The sequence below is a fragment of the Ambystoma mexicanum genome, chromosome 2p, assembly GCF_040938575.1.
Source record: "Ambystoma mexicanum isolate Mex_15411 chromosome 2p, UKY_AmexF1_1, whole genome shotgun sequence".
Lineage (NCBI taxonomy): Eukaryota > Metazoa > Chordata > Amphibia > Caudata > Ambystomatidae > Ambystoma > Ambystoma mexicanum.
Genome location: NC_090923.1, coordinates 189,453,688 through 189,478,809, shown reverse-complemented (window position 1 = coordinate 189,478,809; position 25,122 = coordinate 189,453,688). Strand labels below are relative to the sequence as shown.

The 25,122-nt window shown below is 45.9% G+C and overlaps 1 protein-coding gene across 3 annotated transcripts in view; it reads right to left on the bottom strand.

Annotated features, from left to right (window-relative positions):
* RAD18 (RAD18 E3 ubiquitin protein ligase) overlaps positions 1 to 25,122 on the bottom strand; it is a 1,168,890-nt gene that overhangs the window by 918,820 nt on the left and 224,948 nt on the right. For all 3 annotated transcript variants that reach the window (XM_069643474.1, XM_069643473.1, XM_069643475.1), the window contains one exon: positions 850 to 1,166. In XM_069643474.1, the coding sequence (XP_069499575.1) occupies positions 850 to 1,166 (317 nt within the window). The remainder of the gene's footprint in view (positions 1 to 849; positions 1,167 to 25,122) is intronic.

Here is a 25,122-nt window from a genome sequence, read left to right as displayed (position 1 = left end):
TGAGATTAAACTCTTTGAAAAATCGCAAAACGCAGTCAAAGCTCGAGAGCTATAGCACGAGGACTCAAAACTTGAACGTGCGGTAAAAATCAGAAGATGGCTGCCAGAGGATGGGCTTAGGTAGAGGGCAGTCACTGGCTGGGGGCAGTATGACCCAGAGACCAGTGATTGGTTATTAGTAGAAAGACAGTTCAGAAATGAAACTGATTTTTTCTTTACCGAGGATTCCCAGCCTGACGACAGGGAATATTGATGAGCATGTGAATCCATGCCAGACCCCATGCTGCAGAAACAAACAATCAATGTTCTAAACAGGAACACAGGCAATTCCAGATTGCTTTGGCAGACTCTTTGCTAGTTATCAGTGACCTGTAACTTAGAGACGTTTGGCACCTACATCTTGGCAGCCCAGGTCAGTTAAGAAGACATTGCCACACCAAAATACGATGGCGCAAAGCACTGACTTCTACTATGCCCAGTGGATTTCAACTTTACTGCCATAGTTTAGTAGATTTTACTTTGCTCTAGTGGGTATAATGTACTCTACTGTGCTGGGTAAGAATGTACTTAGTAACTGGATAAGAATAAGCACAGGCGACATGCTACGTAGTAGACCGTTTCAATTATGCTGCCTAGCAGAACCCAATTACTTTTGGGGTATATCCTTAAGAAATACAGAATTTGGACAACTGCGATGAAGACGCAACCATATTACATAAACCGCTAAACTTCAGGCTCACATTCATGACTAGCATGGTATAGGAACAGAGACTTGCAGTAGATACCTCGCAGGGTAAACAGTGCCATTACTGCATCATTCATTTAAATCTTTAATTGTAGCAAGCTAACCTTTCTTGACTTCTTGTATTCCTGGCGAGGACACTCCGTTACTTGAGCTCGGTGATGAAGTGGCCTCCATAGTCTCCTTAGTATCCCACTGTCCTTCTATTTTAATAGGTGTCCTTACTTTTGTGGTACTGCCCTCGGTACTTTTGGCCTTCACAGCGTTTGCTTTTACCAAGAAATTGTCCATGCAGGCACTTTCCTGCTTCTTCCTGGAGCAGCCTTTCGATCTTGTGGAGAGCATTTTGTTAGAGGAATGGAAGCTTCCGAGTGTTGGCGGGGACAATGGAGGAGTGTCTAAAACAAATTGGAACAGATGCTGCCTGCAAATAAAATATAAAATAGATCATTCAATAAGTTATGGTTTTGTGTGACCCAAGAGTTGTTGACAGTGCAGACATACTAATCTTATGACTCAAATAAGATGCTGGAGCCTAGTCAGGTGTGCACAGTGGTTAATACATGTTCTATTCAATATATTTCTGCATTTCCACCTACCTCCTTAACGCTTACTCCAGAAGGCTGGGAGGATCCCAAAACCTGCCATGCACCCTACTTGCTGCTGCAGGGGATTTATGAGCGTGCCCTCAAGGAGTACAGGGATACAATATCTATGCAGCCCAGCGGCAGCATTCAGAGGCTAGAGTAGTTTGAGGCTGCAGTGTGCTGCTGCAGATAAGCAGTGGTTTGCAGGGGGATATGTTCGTTTGCTTTCGGGACAGTATTCCAGATGACGTGACGTGTCGTGCACTTATCGGTTGGTGCATGGCTGTCATGGGTGACGACTTTTGATTTTCAGTACAGCGGGTGAGATTTTTTTTTAATTTTGCACTTACCGACTCTTTAAGCTTAATTTTGCAAAAGTTAGCACGATTTGCACCAAAAAGTTGTAAACATCTTAAAATCGTTGGTTAAAACATGGGATACTGCTGTATTTTCCGTTTAATTGAGGAGACTAGTCCAAACAAACGAATCTGAATGTAACATACAGTTTATTGAAATAACTACTTTTGTAGCCAATCTTTCCATGCATGTGTTTTCACGTACAGTTGCTGTTTGTTAAATTCACCCTTAATTGTGTGCATGTCCAAAAGGTGCAGTAGTCTAGAATGACACTTTTAAATCAAGAAAGCGAACGACCGAAAATCTGCCCAAAAGAGTGCAGTGAGGTAGGCCAGAATACATGCCCATTCAATCCTCTTAGCTGAGATAGCAAACAATGAGGTTCCAGTCGGCACTGATGTGCTGTGATTTGACAAAGCATGTAAATGTATTCTGTTCAAAGCACTATATGAATAAGACATCATTATAATAATTAAAGCAAAACTAAACCATGGGGTGTAAGGGTAAAAAGAATATGAAAAGTGAATATAAAGTTATATGCAACTGTAGGGTCATCTGAAAATGTGCCTGGGCTGGTGATGGCCTATTAAAAAAATATGTTTTGGAGCCCCCTTACCTACAGCTGGAAAAAACTGTTCAAAGCACCAGTGGGGTGCTTACATTATAATTGAGTCAAAAGAATTCAGCAAGGGACTTAATAGCTACAGATTATCATGGGCAGGCAGCCAGCAGGGAGCTGAAATACTAAATGACTACTGAAAAGCTATTAATCTCTCTTTGACATTAGGGCGCTAATTTAGAGGAAACCAGAATAAAAATGCAACAAGGTGATAAGAAGGTTGCTGGATACTGCACGAGGTCCAAGGGAGGTGATGGCATAAAGGTGCTAGCAAACGCAACCTGTAAAGACCATGTTGCTGTGACATAAGACTGCAAACATGGTGCGCCCCAAAGGCTCAGGGGTCTTTTCAACTTAAGATTTTGAAAGGCCCCGACGCTGTCCCCTGGAGACTTGGAAGAACTTGTCCATCAGAGTAACATTTGGGATGTAGGGTAAACATAATGTTTGATTTCTCCGCCCAGCTAGAAGGAGTGTCTCAGAGGCATTGCACTTCAGAAGACCTCTGGTTCTGCTCCCCGTTTGGAGGGAGGCAAATCCCTTCCTTGCGGCCTCTGCGGGGGTATTTTTTTTTTGTTTTATACCTTTTGTTTCTCGGGCTTTGCGTCTGTGTCAAAATGTCTTCAAATGGAGTTCCTGCACCATGAAAGGCTACTTTGCATATATACACGCAAACCCTGCATCCAGGGGCGTAGGAGAGACACAATATCTGGGGGGGACAGGGGACACCTTTGGGACTTAGCTAAAAGCACAACATAACCCAATCCAAACCATTCCTTAAAGCACTTTAAATATATGTGTTCTTTGTTCTTAAAAAAAGAAAAAGAAATAATTACATTTTTAAAAACAGTCACACTTTCAATAAATTGCAGATTTCTTACCAACAGCACAAAAGCTCATTATAAACACATTTTCAGCAAAACAGTGCTAGAAATAAAGTATTTGTGGATTACTAAAAGTGACTTTCAAGCATTTGCGATCGTACAGCAGGGGTTTTAACTAAGCAAAGTGCTATTCATCTTTTTCAAGCTCTCAGTGGAACTGTTGTAAGGGGGCTTTGATGTTTCTTTTTTTGTTGTTTCATCCTTTAGATTCCCAAGCAAATAATATTGCTATTGCTTGTATTTCTACCAGATGCATGGTATCTTTATGTATTGCAGAAGAATATAATTCAGTATTTTATGAGATGTACTTGAACACAGTCAGGTTTTCAGTCGTCACAAAACACGAACGCTTCTTGTGGATGCTTGATGAGATGGTGAATTGTGCAGAGAGAGAGGAGGGCATATTTGATTCCCGGGTATTTAACTATAATGTCAGGGCTTCTCCCTGGTTAGTGAAAGAGTGGAATGGAAGAGTTCAGAAGGGGAAGTGGGGGAGGGTGAAGAAGGGAGTAGTGGACAGGTGGATAGTTGCTGAGAGTGGTGGAAAAAAGATGATCTGGGAGGAGGAACATTGAAGAGGGAGAGAGCGCTATAGATAATGTCCATAAAAAAGGTTGATAGATGAAATTACTCATTTGGCTATTAGCATGCCTGCTGCAACATTTTAGACTCCACTTAGAGCAAGCACTGGCAAAGCAAATAGTGTTGGCCTGTCGTATAAGCATTTTATATGCATTGGTGTTCATCTCCAGGTACCCATGCTAATTACCAGCTATTCCATCATAGGCCCATAAAGTACCACTGTTTGTCAGGTATGGGAATGATGTGCTCTGGTACTCACAACATGCACCATATATTTCTACCCTGTACCAAGTAATGCAATCAAAAGCCCAAGTACTTATAATTGCAATGTTTTCTGATCATAATCCAAGGTACTCATACCATTACTAGGTATTGGAAGAAGGCGCAAGTCATGACAGGGTCATTTCTCACTCTGCCATGATTGTTTGTTTTAAATGTGACAGCCCTGGAAATCCTCAACAAAGGCACAGAGGATCTAGACAAACACAAAGAAACAACCAACCTCAGCAAACTAGTAGATAACCCACATATCTCACCAACACTAACATCCAGGAAAAGCATCCAACAAAGAGTCATCCGAAACACACATGCTACACTGCAGCCTGCTTAACGTACGATCTATGGCAAACCACCAAACAGAAATGTACGACCTTGTTAGCGAAGGCGGCATTGACGCCCTCTTCCTCACAGAAACATGGCTATCAGACAATTATAAAGTAATCGCTCATGGAGTCATACTCAGCAGCTATAAACTAATGCAATCAAACAGAGAAGGCAGATAGGAGGAATTGCATGACAAACAAAAACCAAATCAGCTCCACATATTTACCTTCAACATACATAGAAAACGGAGAATCATTCTTAGTCAAACTCAGCGAACAATCCAACATACTCTTCCCTACTCTTCCTTCTTATCTAGAGACTGCCGAAACCAAAACTAACTATCAGCGCACTGCTGGAAATTCTCTATCTCAAACAAATGGTGAACGGACCCACCCACAGAGCTGGACACATCTTTGATGCAATATTCTTCAGGCATGAACTCTTCACTACTGCCCCACTGGTACCTATCATCTGGAGGGACCATCATATGATCCCTTTCATCGTTAGAACACCAACCCGTACAATATCCACAAACTTAAAGCAATCAATGACAAACGAAAATAAACTGGAAAAGGCTTGATCTAGAAACACTAACCCAACTACTAGAAACCACCAAACACGATTCCTCTCAACTACATGAAACATCAAACACTGCTGAAAAGAACCTTGGCACCTGGATCACAGGTGGAGTAGACCATTGGGCACCCTTAAAAACCTTCAAACCCACACCGAAAAAACATGCTGGTTAGATGATTCACTGACTAACTGTGAGAACTCAATAAAATAACCCGTAAACTAGAAAAGACGTGAAGAAAAACTACAAACAACTGGACAATAATAACGACCAAATTCATCTAGACAGATTAGCAGTCTTCAAAGCTAAGAATGCACATTACGCTGCACAAATCCAATCGGAAACAAACCCCCAAATGGAAATGTACAGAATTATCAAGGATATATAAAACCCAACCCCATGCAGTAACAACACTGTACCCTCGCAAATGTTATGTGAGAGTGTTCCAGACCACCTTGGAGTAAAAATACGCTCAATCCACTAAGCCATAGAGGCATCCAGGAGGACCACTAACACCCTCCCAGAAACCACATCTCCAATAACCAGCGCAATATTCACCCAATCACTGACATAGCCGGGGCTCCTGCACCCCCCATGCTGTAGGGGGCCCCCCACTGCCACGTGTCCTGGGGGTCACTTGGACTTCAAATAGAAACTATTTATTTTTGTAGTTCGATGGCTCCCCCCACCACATGACATGGAAGCCTCTAGGAAGAAATCACCCAATACCAACCCAGAAGATCCTTAAGTTCTAGCACTGACCTCCAAAAAGAAACAAAACACAGAGTAACTGTTTTCTCCATTCTCAAAGCCAAACTATGGAACTCGATCCCGAAGGAAATGAGGATGGCGGAAGATCAGCTAATCTTCTGGAAATGGCTTAAAACTTGGTTATTCAACTCGCCGAGATAAAAACAGATAAACAACAACTATACAATGATCACCCACATGGGCAGGCCATTTCCACCTCATACAATGTCCAAACCATGGTCAGGCTCTTTCAACCCCATAAAATGCCCAAACCACATCCACAAAGGCATTGGAACTCTAGCCTCAAGGGACAGAACCGCAAGACCCCTACAACCGAACACTGCTCAATTCTCGGACCAATGTTTCAAGAAACACGCACACAAGTTTGCATAACGGGTCAGGAGGACACTAGAAACCAAATATCCCCTCTAGATAATTACCCACCCCGGTGATAGCTAACAGTCTCCTACACAATACATTCTGCCATATTAATCTATTTCCTTCCCTGTAGTCTTGTCCCACCAATTCAATTCTAACCTCAAGCCAATGCAAAGGTGAATGCCTTGCAAAAGGAAAACAATAGCATAGCTGCACAATATCCAGATACCACCCAACAATCTACTAACCACTTCCTCTTCTCTACCACCCACCTTCACCACCCACGCACAGATAGCTAAGGAACCACCCTGCTAAACACCCAAAACTGCACATCACTCTCAAACCAACTCACAAACCCCAATATTCTCCAACACTCAACAACACAAACACTGGGCCCCGCCCATCTGGAAACAATAAGCATGCAGTGTACAAAACAAAACACACCCAGAAAGCACACCTGCACAGACTCTAGTTACTCCTGGTTCTGCATGCATCAACCCACCCCACTTTACCTTACAGATCCATGGGAGCCCCTGGAGACCATGGAAATGGCAGCAGTGTGCAGTATAAATAATTTAACATAATATACCATTTCCATCCCCCAAACAGGAATGGAAATGCTTTTTTTTCCTCTGGGCATTTCGCAGAGATGCACCCTTTAATGGCCCGTCTTGGTGAAATGTGCATGCAGCAATCACATGGTTGCCCGGGACCCGTCATACATTAGTGTCTGGAGCACGCATATATATGCAAGGGGGCTCAACAAAAATGCTCAGGTCACTTGGTGAATATGGTGATCTGAGAAATTCTGAAAGCAGCAAAATGAAATGGAGTTCACTTGCTGCGCTCCTTTCATTTGCGCTGCTCTTTGATAACCTGGCCCAATGTCTGACTATACTATCACAACAGCAAATAATGATTCAATATTTCTTCTTGTTGGAGAAGGATACCTCGATGGTTACATTATCTGCTAAACTCTTGTTTATTAGAAGGTGACATTTGCATAGAAATATGTAATTACAAAGGCTTTAATAAATTACACAGTTACATACATTGTATTTGGATGATAATACTTGTTTTCCTATGAAATATACAAGGTAAATGTTACTTTGTGGACTTAATACTGCTATCTTTTCACTGTCTTTGACAGGGTCATTACCTTGTCATTGATGTCTGGGATTTGCCCTGCAGCCTCTTACATAAAGGGGGAGGGGTTGTGACAGCTGTGCATCCACTCGTCCCCTATTCCACTGATACAATGACCTTACTTTTGCTCCTTAAGTAACCCCCCTCTTATAGGAGGAGAAGCCCTGCTAACCCACGTTACCGGACCAACATGACTTCCTGCTCCCTTGCGCAGCTGCCCCTTGTAATATGAGGAGAGGCTCTCCCAGTCTGCATATACTTGCTAACTTGTCTTAATTGTTGCCTGGTGTAGCCCCTTGTATATAGAGGTGAGGCTTTCCCAGCCGGTATATTCGAGTGTCAATATTGAACTGTACCTATATGTAATTACTGCTCCCAGTCCTGCATTGTGACTGAACAGCATCTATATGTATCTACCTAATGTGACATAACCAATGAACGGAACCTACATGTAACTACCTAATGGGACCCACCCAGCCTTGCGCTGTGCCTGAACTGGTTCTATATGCAACTACCTAATGTGACCTACCCAGCACTGCACTGGGACTGAACTGTACCTACATGCAACTAGCCAATGTGACCTACCCAGCACCGCACTGGGACTGAACTGTACCTACATGCAACCACCTAATGTGACCTATCCAGCAATGCACTGGGACTGAACTGTACCTACATGCAACTACCTAATGTGACCCATCCAGCCTAGCGCTGTGCCTGAACTGTACCTACATGCAACTACCTAATGTGACCTATCCAGCAATGCACTGGGACTGAACTGTACCTACATGCAACTACCTAATGTGACCCATTCAGCCTTGCGCTGTGCCTGAACTGCTTCTATATATAACTATCTAATGTGACCTACCCAGCACTGCACTGAGACTGAACTGTACCTACATGCAACTACCTAATGTAACCTACCGAGCATTGCACTGGGACTGAACTCTACCTACATGCAACTACCTAATGTGACCCATCCAGACTTGCCCTGGGACTGAACTGTACCTACATGCAACTACCTAATGTGACCCATCCAGCCTTGCGCTGCACTGAACTGTAACTACATGCAACTACCAAATGTGACCCACCCAGCACTGCACTGGGACTGAACTGTACCTACATGAAACTACCTAATGGGACCTACCCAGCACTGCACTGGGACTGAACTGTACCTGCATGCAACTACCTAATGTGACCCGCCCAGCACTGTACTGGGACTGAACTGTACCCTGCATGCAACTACCTAATGTGACCCGCCCAGCACTGCACTGGGACTGAACTGTACCATCATATCATACATGCAAGTACCTAATGTGACCTACCCAGCACTGCACTGGGACTGAACTGTACCTACATGCAACTATCTAATGTGACCTACCCAGCACTGCATTGAGGTAGTTACATATAGGTACAGTTCAGTCTAATTGTGACCCACCCAGCCTTGTGCTGCGACTGAACTGTACCTACATGCAACTACCTAATGTGACCTACCCAGCACTGTACTGGGACTGAACTGTACCCTGCATGCAACTACCTAATGTGACCCGCCCAGCACTGCACTGGGACTGAACTGTACCCTGCATGCAACTACCTAATGTGACCCGCCCAGCACTGCACTGGGACTGAACTATACCATCATATCATACATGCAAGTACCTAATGTGACCTACCCAGCACTGCACTGGGACTGAACTGTACCTACATGCAAGTACCTAATGTGACCTACCCAGCACTGCACTGGGACTGAACTGTACCTACATGCAACTATCTAATGTGACCTACCCAGCACTGCACTGAGGTAGTTACATATAGGTACAGTTCAGTCTAATTGTGACCCACCCAGCCTTGTGCTGCGACTGAACTGTACCTACATGCAACTACCTAATGTGACCTACCCAGCACTGTACTTGGACTGAACTGTACCTATATGTAACTACCTAATTGTGACCCACCCAGCCTAGCGCTGTGATCAAATTGTACCACCTGTAACTTCCAAAGTTGAATATGCACTTTCTGTAACTAGTGCTTAGATACCTCTGGGTTTTGTGCGCTGAAATAAATGTCAAAAACAAATAAATACTGAGCAGTTAATTGCAAGGTAAGCAGTGTATGTATATATTTCAAGCATTTGGAATAAGAAAGGCACATTTCCCAAAAGATGCCCTACACTGCAATCAGAAAAATAAAGAGCCCTTCTTTCCCCTTGCTCCAGATTCTGGGGGGGATAAATCATATGCTGTCCCCCTGCCTAAAATTGTGGGGGGGATTTATCCCACCTGTCCCCCCCCATTTCCTACGCCCATGCCTGCATCCGCCCTCTGCACTGGCATTCCCTCACCCTCCTTACTCCTCCTTCCAATATCTCCCATCCTCCCACCGCTACCCACTCCCCACTCTCCCTCTATCTTTTCCTATCTGTCACTTCCTCTTCTTCCCACTCTCCATCCCTCAAATTATTTATTTTCGATTTGTTCCTTCCATCTATCCAGGGACGTCATTTCACCAAAATGTCAGGGGTAGCGGACATGACATCACACGACCCTTGACCTCTGATGACATCACAGGAAGTGATGACATTTGACCCCACCCCAAAGTGACATCACGGGAAGTGATGAAACATAACCTTTCAACTAGTGACAAAACAGGAAGTGGCATCAAATAGCATTGTTTCCAAGTACACTCTAAAAAATATGGTTGCAATATCACTGTAAAGTGATATACATTTATACAAGAATGCATCACCATCACCATATGCATCATTAATATCAGCGCGCATTGGCCCATATTACCAAATTACTGTGAATGCAAAACAGACGTCCAAGGCCAAACGATAATGATGTGTTATTATATAGCACTTACACTTAAGTGTTTCATATAGAACAAATATACATACAATATCACCCAACCTGTGTTGGTACTCAATTATCAACCTCAGCAGGATGAAAGGCTGAATGGACCTTGCCGGGAATCGAACCTGCAGATCATACACACATTGTAGCAGCGAGCGCTCAACCCACTGAGCTATGTTACCGGCTATAGCTATCAGAAAACCAGCCACTCCAGAAACAAAGAGCCACATGCTGCTGGACACAGCCCAGGAGCCTCATTTTGTTTTTTAAAGAAGAAATTAAAAGGGTGTTTTTTCGCTTTTTTTAGGGGTAGCAAGGGAGACCTCAGGGGTCGCAGGTGGGACCGCTGGGGACCCCTAAATGACGTCTGTGCATCTATCCAACCCACACTCCCTCAGTCTCCTTCCCTCCCGGCTTCTCTGTCACCACACATTACTTCCCGATGCCTGCCTCATTATTTCGTCCTCCCTTACCAAGCCCAGTTACCCATACCCCTTCTCTCCCCCTCATTCTGCCTCCCCTAGTCTCCACATTTCTATCTCTAGCCCACTCCCTGGCTTTCTCTCCCTCCCTCTTTCTCTCCAGGTCTTCGCCTGCCTTCTCTTACCCTTTTCCCGCTCCTTCGCTCCATATTTCCCTCTCTGCCAGTCTGTTAAGCAGCTGGACCCTCTAGTTGCACGCAGCATTCCATGGCAGGCGCCTTAACATGCTGAGCTATTTTAATTAGTTTGAATAAGTGGCCTCTGCTTTAAAAACAGCCAGGGACATGTGACCCGGGAGTGGGTGAGAGCTGAGAGAGAGAGAGAGAGAGAGAGAGAGAGAGAGAGAGAGAGAGAGAGAGAGAGAGAGAGAGAAGCAACATTGTGGGGGTGGGGAGATGGGAGACAGATGAAAGAGTCAAAGAGAAGGGGAGATTGACAAGTAAGATGCAACAACAATAAAAATCAGAAAGAAAGTGAAAGCCAGGAAAGAAATAATGAAATAAAGTGAAATACAAGGCAAAACGAGAAAACAAACAAATTAAAGAGAAAATAGTAATAAATAGCAAAAGGAGAGCAATGAGCACTGCGTGTCGACTGTCCCCAAAATGTAGGCTACGGTGATGAGGCAGCCTTCCAACACTTAAGTGAGGAGCACTTGCTAGCTTGCAAAATGCATGCTACCACTTTGCCACTACTGGGCACAACAGGAGTGGAGACGGAAGCCCTACCGAATCCGATGAGGGTGTAAAAGTCACAGCTCGGTTGCCTTTTGAGACTGCTTTTGTTCGATCAATCCGAACTTCGCCGCATTTGCAAAGATCCCCCATGCAAGTAGTTGCGTAATCTCCATGGGGCAAAATGCCACTGCTGCCCCCGTTGTTCAAGGAGAACAGGGGCAGCTGCCCCCTTTGCTGCCATGTACGCGGCACCTATGATACAGGCATACTAAGATATATAAAACAAACAATTTCTTTTATCTCTTGATTTAACTAGATTTTACCAGTTTTTACAAGAATACATTTGGATATGATCCTTTACTACTTCACTTTGTTTGTTTAGTCCCAGGTTTTTTTCAATCCCCTTAGCAGTCCATAAGTTATTTGTGTTCCAGATCCAGACTCTTGATAAAGTTTCTGAGTGCAATAACCGGTTTCCGGTTTGCCCCGTTCATTAGCATTGTCCACCAGTATTCCTCATCCCTACGGCAGTGGTCTGTGAACAAATGGCCTAAATAGACTTTTCGATTTTGTGATAGACTCTTGCATTCCAGGAGTAAGTTTCTCAGGGTTTCCGGTATATTCCTCTGGTCACAGAATCGGGATCCATTCGATCTGGTTTTATCTCTAACCGCAAGAATTTTGTTCGTTTTTAAGATGTTCAATCTGGCTCTCATAAAAGTCAATCTCAGATTCTTGTTCGGAAATTTGAGTAAATAGCTTACCGGTTCATTGAGTTTTTGAATGTTAACTGGCAAATGCTTTATGGATTTATATCTTGTTGCTGAGTCCTGAGTTTGCACCAGTCAGTTCTTAGCCTTTGCACCTTTCAGTTTCTTAGCTGTTATTATTGGGTTGCAGACTAGTTCCTTTTGCGAACTTCCTATTTCCTCCAGGAGTGCCAGGTTTTTAAATGCCCATTTGGTTAACATTTTGTTAGTCTCTTTGGAAATTTCTTCGTGAATGATCTCATAGATTCGTTATTTTGCACTGTGTATCTTATTGAAGACCATTAAGGTATTAAGCTCTACAATTGCTTCCAGAGAAGTTAACCCAATTCTCTCCCGATTATCGCTATAGGTGTTGACGCAGGTAATCTGAGGACTGTCCTCCAAAAAGAACCTTCCAGTTTTCCCCAAATTTTCAAGGGGATTCCATTGCCTTGGTGCCATAAACAATAGCTGGGATTGCTTTAGCTTTATAGAAGTTCAAGGCCACTTGTATAGTGAAGCAAACAATCGACAGAACTCAAACTGTCCCATGTCGAGCATGAGGAGGAGCTGAAACAATCATGTTGCTTTTCTTTATATGGCGGGTTTAGGCGATCTAGTCCAGTTTTTGGTTTAGGCTATTGTGTTGCACTTGCAACAATTATAAGCCGAAACCACTGCATTACAGTACATATAGGGAGAAATGGCAAATTATGAGGGACAGACCACTTGCAAGTGTTTGGTTATTTGCCCACTCATTGACTGCCCATAACCATGCTGATCCCTATGGTCATTCCAACTCAGTTCCTGTCCCTTCCCGCCTAAAACACCTCCTCATGGAAACTCTTTGAGCTCCCTTTAATCACGCCTTAGCATCAAACTATGCACTCAAGTGTCTGCCAGTGTGTTTCCAAAGTAGTCTTCTGAAAGTTAATGATTTAATTGAATTGTAAATCTGCTACTGGTGTAATAAAAATGTCTTAACCAGGGCAGTCTCTAGCAACTCGATTTATAAGCAAGCACGGCATGTCCTTCACTGAGGTCCGGTTATAAAAAGAAATTTGCAAAGCCAACACGTTTGGCTTGTGTCTAGTATTAGGCATTTTCCAGGCACTAACATTAGAGGCCCAGGTAATCGCACAATTTTTCGCCTGCTACCATCAATGGCCAGTTAATAGCACTACATAAGTGCCTGGTTAGTGCCTTTGCCATGCCTACACAAAAGCTCAAACTGTTTGCATTGCCAATGTTTGATATCCTTTACATTCTGGTAGTTGCAATTTTGCTTCTCCCATTATGCATCATGAACTATAAAAACAGGCCGTTTCCTGGTGTGGGCGCAGAGGAGAGGGCTTGAGGGGTGGGGCACAGGAAGGAGCCACCCCAGAGAGCTGCCTCTAAGCACCCGACGCTGGTGAAAAGTTGAGCTTTACTATTACACAGCTGCCTACACAAAACTCATCTTCAATTGCAAGTGGGGTATCTGTCATTTGCAGCCATGCTAAGCAGGGGTGCAACGAAACCTACATTTTGGGGGTGGAGCTAACTGCTAATGAGCGTGGCCACTTTAGAAACAGGGCGGGGAAAACTTAGAGGCTCTGCCCCCTATGTTCTACCCCAAGGGTCGTCTGGTGGGAAGTCTATATATCCAACCCCCTATCCTCACCAGTCCCTCTCCTACCAACCAACACACCTCCCACCCTCTACCTGCCAGAATCAGCTCCTCGGTCCAGCATTACACACACTTATATATATACATACATACATACATATATATACACACACACATATACATGCATATATACTGACAAAAAACGTTGTTAAAGGGACGTTATGTTGGTTAAGTTGCACTAGTAAAAACCTATGCAATTCAATGGACAAACGTTGTTACAGGGACGTTATGGTTCCAGGTAAAACCGAAAAACCCAAGAAATTCGCCAGTTATGGTAAGTTAAGCAACCATAAGTCATGCTACCCCTGTGCACTGCAAGGACTAACACCCATGACATCAAAGATGACATCACAAATGTCACTCTCTTACATAGTGGTACCAATCAAACGCAAAGAACATAGACAAACAGCACCATGTGCAAGAATTGCAAGGGAAAATAGAGTGGGTTTGAAAATTGTGTACTTATGAAGCAAACAGGACAAAGACATAGGGAGTACACCATAAAGGAATGCATCAACAACAGAAGTGACGTCTGTCTTCAACAATCTTACTGCACTGTTACTGTAAAGGGGAACAAAGAATGAACGGCCAGAGTAACGACTTGAAAGTGTTAAGACCCGAACATCACTACAATGTAGTAAGGACACTAAACTTTGTCTAATAATTGCACATGTGCTGCAGTATGCAATAGTACAGAAGCATAACGTGTCTTTTTGTAATGCAGCAATGGTAAGCACCTTAGAGTGGCAGGAAGAAAATGTCCCTCATGACGCAATTACTTTTTATAGTAACCCCATTGGTACGCACAGTAGTGTGAACCGTAAATTATGTAATATATATTGCTGCATGTACACCAAAAATTCTCTTTTTGGTAAGAGAACATATTGGAAAGGAAAGCATGGCAGTACAAGCGGCAACCCTTCCACAACAGCATACAGGGGAAAGGAAAGAAGTTGTGCATAGGGAAATGGACAGCGTGGAAGTCGAGTGCAAAAATTGGTGAACAATTTTGCCGCTTTAAAGGTTACGTACAAGGAGATATTTTGGACAAAATAAAACAGCACTGGCGCACCTGCACGTGTACTTCTTCCCCATGTCGGAGCCTGCCATTCCCACAAAAACCGTTTCATGGAGACGTTCCGGAGATACATCAATCTCTTCCTCCCCTCACAACCAAGTTGTGCAAATCCCCATTTCCCCACAATAAGTATCCACTTCTACTACCCCTTCCCTTTCCAAATGGAGTGTATGCATGTGTACAAGTCAACAGTAATAATGAGAATGATGTTGAGTATTCGTTTGGTATTCTTTTTTTCCTGAAATGGTGTTCTGACTTAGCGGCACACAGCCCTAGTTGCAATGACCGCAATTAAGAAAAAAAGGTAGGTGTCCTACGGACACCGCAGCTGTCGGGCCTATCCACAATGACAATGGACGCATCCGTTCGCCGCCAGCAGGCTCTGCATGTTGCATATTGTCCACCACCTAGCAATGCGCGTGGGAGCAGACATTTGTGCGTAGTGCAAGTACAAGCATGTGTATCTGTGCCTTGGTAACATCACCACTGTGCAGCATATGCAAAGGAACGTTAATTAGGCCGGGGCGTCCACCCACGTCCTACAGGTAGCTATACAGATAAACATCCATCTGCTGTATCCTATAAATAGCCAGTATCTCCCAATTTATTTTTATATGTGTTTATTGGCATTTATATGATTACAGCTGTGCACTTCAATTTTTATTTCACATGCCTACAATTAGGTTAATAACAACAAATAACTTAAACAACTTCCTACACATGCCATGTATTATTTTAGAACATCAGTTGGGGGCAAACTCTTCAATGTCTGGGGGCTGGCTCTTTTGTGTTCTTCATGTCCTCCGGTTGGCCAGTGTCAATTGGATGCTGTGGAATAATCAAATGAGCCCATCGTGGGCAGTTCCTGCTTTGATTGGTGCACTAATGGGGGTTTGTCGTCAGACGGGTGAAACATGTCCCAGATCAACGCTTTTCATGCTACGCACTTGTCGTAAACATCAGGTTCTGTTCGCTCCCTCCATACCCTGGTCTCTGCCTCTGACCACCTTTCAAATTCCTTTCACCATTTTCCGTATTGCGGCCCCGCAGCAGCTTTCCAAGACATGGCGATGGTTCTCTTGGCTAGTATGCATGCCAGGTCCATTACCTAATTACATGTTTGTATTTGCTGGTTCTGGGGTAGGCACCAAGGAGGCATTCTTTCAGTGACCACTCTTACCTTGTTACTCCCGCCTCCCTGCAAGCTCGCTCTATGCACGCCCAAAACACTCACGCACACACTCCCAGAACATGTGTAGCAGGTCAGCATTCTCGCCGTTGCACCACGGGCAATGCAAGCTTGCTTCCTTGTTAAATTCAGCTATCCTGTGCGGGGTCATGTATGTGCGATATAGCACGTTCAGTTGTATCAATTTGAAGCAATGGTTTCTCGATACTGCTTTGGAAAAGCTCAGTATTCTCTCCCACTCTTTCTCTTATGTCTGCACCTAGATCCTTCTCCCATTGCTCCTTCAGTGCTATACTCTTGGGGTTAGGCGTGTCTACTAGCATGCCGTAAAGCCGATAGACCGGCCTCCAGCCGTCATTTAAATTGTACATTAGGGTCAGCAGTGGGTCTGCCTGTGGTTTCTCTGGCCAGCCCTCCCACCTTTCCTTGGCTATTTCCCAGATTCTGTGGTACCAGAGAAATTGCCTGCTCGGTAGCTCCTCTATTTCTTGCATTGAATCGAATTCCCTGAAGACTCCGTCTTCATATACGTCTCCCCATGTGTATATCCCTTTCTCCTCCCATTTCATCACCACCGCCATGTCCGTACTATCCTTGCATGTGTTCACTGCTATTGGTACCTCCGGTGAGTAGGGGTTTTCTAGTTTTAGCAAGGTTTGTACTCTCCTCCATATCGTCCTACCCAGTTTCACCATCAGCGGAACGTGCTTCGGGCTCTCGTGTGATACCCATAGTATTTCCTTTAGTTTAATGGGGGCCACTAGGTGTTGCAGTAGGTCTGTTTCTGAAGTAGACTCCTCCGCCAGCCACTTAATTACGTGGCTGAGTTGAGGCGCAAGGTAGGCAAGGTTTGCAGTTTCACCCCGCCTTTATCAAATTAAGTATAGCGTTGCTAGTGAGAGCCTATGGCGTTTAGCGCCCCACGAGAATTCTCAAAGTAGCACTTCTAAGGTGCGAAAAAAGGATGCCTTGATGTAGTAATGCACGTTGCTGAAGTAGTACAGGAATCTCAGGAGGATTATCATTTTAGTGATGGCCACCCGCCTCAACAGTGATAGCGGTAGCTTGAACCAGTATTTCATGGATTTCTTCAACCCCTGCACCACCTTTGGCGTGTTATGTTCGTGCATTTGTTCAGGTGTGTGTCTGATGCTCACCCCCAGGTATTTAAACAAATCCACCTCCCATTGGAGTCCCACCACTGGTAATTCGTTGATGCGCCTCCTTTTCAGTCCGGCTATCGGGAATATGCAGGATTTGGTCTTGCTGAAGTGGATTCTTGACACTATAGCGTCGTTGTCGAGAATCTCCAGGACCACCGGGACATTCAGGTGCGGATCTCTCACGTACATCAGCACGTCATCCACGTAGAGCAATAATAGGTGTCCCCTTCCTCCAACCCAGATCCCAGCATCTAGGTGTTTCCTGAAGAATATTGCAACTGGTTCTAGGCACAGCACAAATAGCATCGGGGATAGTGGACATCCCTGTCTCGTCCCTCTTTTTATGTCCCATATCGCTGACACTATCCTCCCTGTTTTAACCCTGGCCTTTGGGTTTGTGTATAGTATTTGCACCCATCGGATGAATCCCTCCCAAATCTGAATTCCTTTAGTGTTGCCACCAGCCCTTCCCAGTATAATGAGTCGAACGCCTTTGTGGCGTCCAGGGAAAGTATAGTGTATTGCTCTTGGGATTCTGTGATTTGCGCAAGAATGTGTTGTAGTCTACGTAGGTTCAGCTCAGTGCTGCGCCCTGGTATGAAGCCGTTTTGGTCGCTGTGTATTAGGGCCCCCATTATCCTGTTTAGGCACCTGGGTAGTATCGTGGTCAGGATCTTGACATCGTAATTTAGCATCGCTAGTGGGCGGTAAGAGTTGCATTCATCCCACGGTTTTCCCGGGTTTGGGCATCAGTATAATTAGGGTTTCCTTCATAGACTCCGGCAGAACCCCTTGAGTGTATGCCTCTCAATAAACCTCCAGCAGCACCGGCGTCAGGGTTCTTTCGTATGTTTTATAAAACTCCCTGAAGTTTTACTGGAAGCTAGTGATCTTATTGCTTCTGTGATATATCGTCCCCTGTTATTTCGGTGTCCAGGGCTTCCTGTTGTGATGAGTCTATTTTGGGAAGACCTATATCATCTAGTGCATTCAGAATATCTGTTTGTGGCACTTGGTGGTCACGACTATAGAGATGAGTAGAAATCTCGGAATGTGTCATTCATTTCCTGTTGCAACTTATGTGTTGTGCCTGTTGTGTCTTTGATCTCTGTGGTTTGAAGTCGTGGGTGTTCTCTCCTACCTAGCCAGGCTAGGAGTCTGCCTGGCTTATCTCCATCAGCATGCGCTCTCACAGTTTTTACCAAATAATCAAACTTGGAGAGCCTCCCCCATGTTTCCTGGCAGTTCTCGCGCAAGTGTGCTAGCTCGGACTCCTCTTCTCTAGTCCCCCGCGGGTCTGACTCTTTGTCTTTTATATCTTCTTCCACTTTCTCCAGTTCGGCTTTTAGTGTTTTCCGTATGACTCCCGCTCCTGCAATGGCCCCGCCTCCCCCCTCACCACAACTTTCATCGCCTCCCAAACTGTACCCTATCTTTCAACGCTACCTATGTTTTTGTCCACATATTCCTCTAGTTTGTCTCGCAGCCCTTCCGTGAAGGCCTGGTCCGTTAGGGCGTCTGGTGATATGCGGCACAGTGGTATGGGAGGCCTGGACCCCCGTGTTTTCCAAGCCATCAACAGTGGGGAATGGTCTGATATCGATCTACCTAGGTAGTGTGCCGATTCTATTTGTGTTTGATAGCCTTTGCCCACAAATAGGTAGTCAATTCTCATGTGTAGGGAGTGTGGCGATGAGAAGTATGAGTAGCCCTGGTCTGTGGGATGTAGCTCCCTCCACACATCCACTAGGTCTAGGGTTTCTACTAGTGTGTTTAATGCCCCTGTTGCAGCGTTGTTTCTGGTTGCTGTCGATTTAGACCTAGCTCCCAATCTCTAACACAACTGAGGTCAACCCCCCCATATGAAAAAGCTATCCCAACATTGGGCTAGTTTGGTCCCCAGTGCATCTAAGTGTTTCGGGATCCCATGATTGGGGAAATACGAGTTTGTTATACAGACTTCTACCAGCTCAATGCATCCCCTTACTATTAGGTACCAACCTTCTGGGTCCGCCTCCCAGTTCAGTAGTTCAAATGGGATAGCCAGACTTATTCAAATGAGCACCTCCCTGGCGTATTTTGATTAGGGGGCACCGTAGCATTGCCCGTCCCAGTGTTCCGTTACCGCGGCCATAGTCTGCTGGGTCTCCTGCAATAGTGCCAATAGCCACTATTTTTCCTATTGATGAAGGACTTCACCCGATTCCTACACATATATGTTCCCAGGCCCCGGACGTTCCATGTCAGTATGCGGGTACTCCTATCCCCCGGGTCACCGATTTCTGTATTGGGCCTTCCCGGCTGCTTGACACACCAGGCTGCCCCCACCCAATCATGCAGAACCACATTCACACAAATCCTGGCACATACCTTGCTCCGTGTGGAATCCAAACCATTACAAACACTGAACCAAACCAAAACTCGAAAACTCCACTCAGCTGCCATTTATCAGTCGTGGCGCTTGGCCCATCCGGGTTTCAGCGTGCGGGATGTATTGCGTCAGCAACTGCCCGACATCTGGTAGTCTGTGGGGTGTGTCTATTCGCTCTGTTCGAGGTTCCTGCCTCGCTCCTACCGTTTAACAAGACAAAGTACTCCATTGTTCCATGTTACACATCTGCAATTTTGCCGGTGTCATGTTCCTCTTGCACCCCCTTCCGTTACCGGATCAGCTGCTCCTTAGGACCTCTCCTCCTGTCCGTCATCTAAGCTATTGTGTTCTAGCCACATTGTGGCCGCCGCCGCCGGTGTTTCCAGGAAAATAGCTTGTCCTTTGTAGAGCACCTTGAGTCTGGATGGATACATCAACATGTATTTAAGGTTTACTTTTCTGAGATTAAGCTTAATTGGTACGAACGACTTCCTTGTTCTTTGCACTGCAGATGTGTAGTCCGGGTAAATGGCTATATTGGCATTGTCTCGACGAATCTGCCCGCCTTCTCTGGAGAATTTCAAAATGGTCTCCCTGTCGCGAAAGTTTGGTATCTTTGCAATCATGGGGCGAGAGTGTGAGCCCGGCGGTGGTTTCTTTTGCAGGGATCTATGTGCCCTCTCAACCACAAATCCCTGTGATAGTGTTTCTGCCCCAACTTCATGAAGTATTAGATTTTCCACTAAGTCTGTCGGGTTAGATCCTTCCATCCCTTCCGGAACTCCCAGCAGGTGTATGTTGTTGCATCAGGCGCGCCCTTCTGCATCCTCCGCCTGGGCGTCCAGTGCCGCATTCACCTATTCCAGCTCTGTCAGCCACCGACCTAGTTCTTTAGCGGCTTCTGTCGTTTCTTTTAGCTCCGTTTCAGCCATTGTGACCCTTTCTGTGAGGTTGCGGACATCTTGCCTCATCAGTTGCACATCAGATTTAACCTCCTCTATTTTTGTGTCAATGAAGGATCTCAGGGCTGCGATTGCTTCAAGTACTTAATCCTCTTTAGTGGCTGTTTCTTTATCCTGCTGCGCTTGTTGTGCTTCTGGGGCACTGTGAGGCTGCCCTTTCTGTTTAGCGGCATTAAAGGAATCCATGATCGATGAGTCCTTTCTGTTTTTTGTTGAGGGAATATCTCCACTGGTGCCTGGGTGTGAGGTGAGTGTAGTGCTGATAGTGGGCACGCCTCTGGCTCTGTGCTGTCGTTCGACCCGCATGGGGTTCCTTTAATCTACTTAGTGTCTTGGCACCTGGTTACTTAATTATAGCGTCCTCAGGTCTGTGTTCCCTTGTTACTAGCCGCAGGTTGTGGAGGCTCGACTGTCGTGTAGGGTCACAGCAAACTGCGTTGTGTTGTGTGCGTCCCGTGCAGTACTTTATAGTTGTTGCTCCTTATTTTGTCGAGGGCTTGTTTTCACCAGCGCCTGGTTTTCCAATTGGTGCAGTTCGGGAGGCATGCCTCTCGCTGATTGTGCAGTACCTCTCCCGTGTGTTACCTTGTGTTGCGTTACAGATGCTTCAGTGTGGGGGGGTCGTGGTTGCCCTCCTCCTGGGGGTCGTGGTTGCCCTCCTCCTGGGTTCAATCCGCGTCGTCCTTGTGTTTAATGCTCCAGTCGGGGGCCGTGCCCTCAGGATAATGCCCCAATCACTGTGTGTGTCCGCGGCTGCGTTCAAATTCCACTTGTTTCCTCTACCCTTGGTTCGCCGACCCGGTCCCCGGTATCAGCTTGGGACTCCTTCTGTTTGCCGATTTTCCACCAGTACCATCGGGATTATTTGGTTACCTTGTTTATTACCTGGCGTTGCGGGCTGGCCCTATGTTCTCGGGCCCCAGTTGATGCGACGTGTGGGGAAGCCTTCACTGCAGTCGGTTGCTGCAGCCTGCGGTCTGCTTATGTCGGGGCCCCCTTCAGATCTCTGTGGTGCCGCTTGGATGTTTCCAGGCTCACTCTCCTGCCGCCTTGCCTGTTGCATTGTCCGAGTTCTCTTAGTAGTTCCTGGTCTCGAGCCCCCAATGCGCCGGGTGCTCGTCTCACGCTCAGGTGTGCGGCTGCCTTACCGTTTCACGGTCAATGCTTCAGCCGACCTAGCTTGTAGGCGCCTTCTCAGCGGTTTCTTGTTTCGGGCCGATGGGTCCTGTGGCATGCTCACCCCCAGTGCAAGGGCCCCTTTTGGGGCTCCACCGCTTCTGGTACGTGTTATTAGGCCTGGTCTCACACCACCTTGTTTGTTTTGTGCTCCGTTTACTCCCAATGATCTCTACTTCGGACTCCTTCGCTGGGTGCCCGCTCCCTGTGTTGGCGTGCCGCGACCACTGCTTCCCGGCTCTTGTGTGATCCAGTCTGTTGGGGCCGCTTAGCGGTCTGTGCCGGAGCCCTCACCTTCCAGCCTTTCGCGTAGTTGGAGGTCCGCGTGCACGCCTTCCGGCTTCGCCTCTGCTACTTCACTGTCTGGGTCCAATTTGCGGGTAGTCAGGTGCTTGGCCACCTCGTTTCTTCCAGTATGTAGGGCCGTGCCTCCAGTCACAGTCGGTCCACAGTGTTGGGGAACCCTACTTGCTTCTCGCCTCCACTTCCTCCAGCCACTCTTTCCCCTCACCTCCCGAGCGCTGCGTCCGCCATCTTAGGGTTGTAGAGGCCTCACTTCGACGCCGTCATCCACCGCAGCCATCTTCTGATTTCTAACCACGTTTCATTCGTGAGGCAGGGAAACGGTTGCAGCTTCGATGGGTGTGCTTATGGTTGCTTAATTTTCCATATTTCTATGTATTTTTGCAGGATCATGAAGGATCACGGCAGGAGTTCTGCTCGAACGCAGCTTCATGCCATGAGCCCAGGCCACGCCTCCTAGCCAGTGTATCCTAAAATGGTCGGCGCAAGTGCAGCGCACTATTAGTCAGTATAGAGGTGTGCAATCTGTTTGCAGCTTTTCAGAACAGAGTAGCAGGCCACATAGGGTTGCCCTGTAACGGTGCACCAAATCTGTGTATCTGCAACCAATAGCAACCATGTCAGTCCGGCTGAGTACGCACAGTAATGGCGAAAATGATGAACGGGCCTTGTTGTGACCCACACATGCAGCAGCGATGTCCCAATCTCATGGTTAGTTAGTGGAAAATGGAAGTATGTGCATGTGCGTTCCCCCCCCAGATGGCGAGGGTCGTCTCCCAATGCAGCAGAAACATTCCTTCTTCCCTTTCAAATTTCTTCTTTGCAGCACGCCGTCTTTGCATACTGTTAAAAAGTTCCACACGCTTCCAGCAATGACATTGAAGAGCTCTCCATGTAACAGTATCAGTTCTATACAACAGTCCTCTGCGTACACATCATGGCCAGGAACGTTGTTGCGCAATCCCTGTGGCACCACAGTCCCATTTCCATGGCCGGCAGCCTGAAAATCCCGTATGTGGCTTTCGTGCTACATGCGAACGTGGGGAAATAACTTGCAACCAGGGTAGGGGGGAGTTCGTTGTAGTTCGTTGTAAGGGGCGGCTCTGAAAAGAGCTTTTTTAAATTATTTTTTTAGATGCTTTTCAATTTTTATTTGATTTTGTGTTTTCTTGCCTGGACATTGTTACAGTAAACTCTTCACCGCATCTTGTAGATGAGCTAAAAAGACAACATTACCAATGGGCGACAAAGAAATGCCATTTGCTTGGAAACATTCTCCATTTCCACAACTAATGAGGTAATTGTTGCAGAAGAACATCCCAGCAGCGGACAAAAATGTATACATGCTTCTGTTGAGGAGACACCTCCCTGCCTCGGAACAACTTCCAGGAGCATTGTGCCAGACTCTTCGTGGTGTTAAGGATGAGAAAAGCACCTTGGCAGTGGAAAAAAGCCTCTTCACTAGATTTGGCAACCTCTTCAGTTGATGGACCAAACCTAAACAAGACACGTAACCCATATGCATGCCACTGTAGTGGATGACTATAACATCGGCTCTAGCAAAAGTGTCCAGGTCTTTGCAAAGTGCATGCATGTCGGCGAAACTGTGCTCGTAGACAGCGTCCACTCCTTCCAAGCCGAAATTGCCATCAAAGTTTCTTTCCAGGACATACTTGTACAGATCTAGTAGAAAGGCATCACCTATAGGCAACACAATGCGTTTCGCCATGTCAGCCAGCCTCACTACGTAGAGTATACAGTAACAGTTTGACCGCCCCTTCCTGTGAACCACACCCACAGTACCTGATTGGATAATCCTGAAAGTCCCATGTCCATCGGCCAGCAAGGTAAGAAGCGCAGATTGTGGCGTGTGCAGTGCCAAAAGTACTGCAAAGGCCACACCACAGTAAAGCAGAAGCAGTCATCCTTCCGTTTCCACTACCTTTTGTCCACCACGACCTCATTAGGTACGGGTAAATAGGCACACACGATTCCACCAATGCCATCCAAGACGTTAGCATATAACACTATCAGTTCTGCACAACACTTCATAGGTACCATTACAAATTCAGCCTGCTAGTGTGCTATCACTGGACAGCACGCCCAGTAGAAAGTTCACTAAAAGATTGCAAAATTTGTGCATCCACATGCGCACCCATCACCACAAAACTGAGGTACGGAAACTTTTTCTGTACTATGTGTATGACTGTGTTATAAGTGCCTCTGCGCACCGTATATACCACTGAGCGGCCATTACGTTCTTTAAAAGCATACTGGTTTTTTTCCCATCCCCTACCATGAAGTGGCACTTCAGTGATATGTGCTTGCAACGTTCTCATTTAGCCATATCATGCAGTGTAATAGCGAAACAAAAACTCTTTGCTTTCCTTCAGACAATGCTACAAAATGTTTTCCCCACTAACCCACCTCCTACATAAATAGTGAAAAAATGCCACCAATAGCAACAATGAATGCATTGTACCAAGCGAAAGCAACTTTCCAAAAGATCACTGTCTGCACAGCTGTACTTCTGTCTAGGCTTCGCTATTGCAACAAGCTCTTTTTAAATCTACCCCCTTCTACTGTCCGCCCTCTGGAACGCATCCAGAAGAGGAGTGCGCGACTTGGGATGGTGTATCTCCTGCACTGAAATGTCGCCAATAGCTCCCAGTGGCTGCGAGGAATCAAGTGAGAAGACTCTGCATTATGCAGAAGGCCTTCTGGGCCCTGGGACCTCAATACCTTCAACTCCCTATATATCTGCATGCACGAGCTCCTCCCTCATATGCCTCCAACTCCCTCAGTCAGGCGCTTCTGTAAAAAAAACAGTTGGTGGTAGACAGATGTGCTTTTTTTCGCATGGGGCCTCCCTCTGCAACAGCCTCCCTGCCACTTGAGGGGAACAATTGCCGGTTCCTGAAGCACCTCAAAGCCTTTCTCTTACCGTCTGCTGTTTCTGATCCTGTCCCCGGCTAACTGCCCGATGTAAACTGATTCTGCACTGTTTACCTGGCAACTCTGCAATGTCGGGCCAGTGTCACCTCCCTCCCCCAGGAAAACCCCTTCACTGTCTTTCTAGCAAACCCTGCACTTGAGGACTGTTTTCTGTATGCCTAACAGTGCATCCACCACCTGTTGTGTGCACTTATCTGTGCACTTGGCACAATTGGCCCGTATTTTTACTTATTGTCTTTTTTATTTATTTAAGCATTATATTAGTTCACATTTA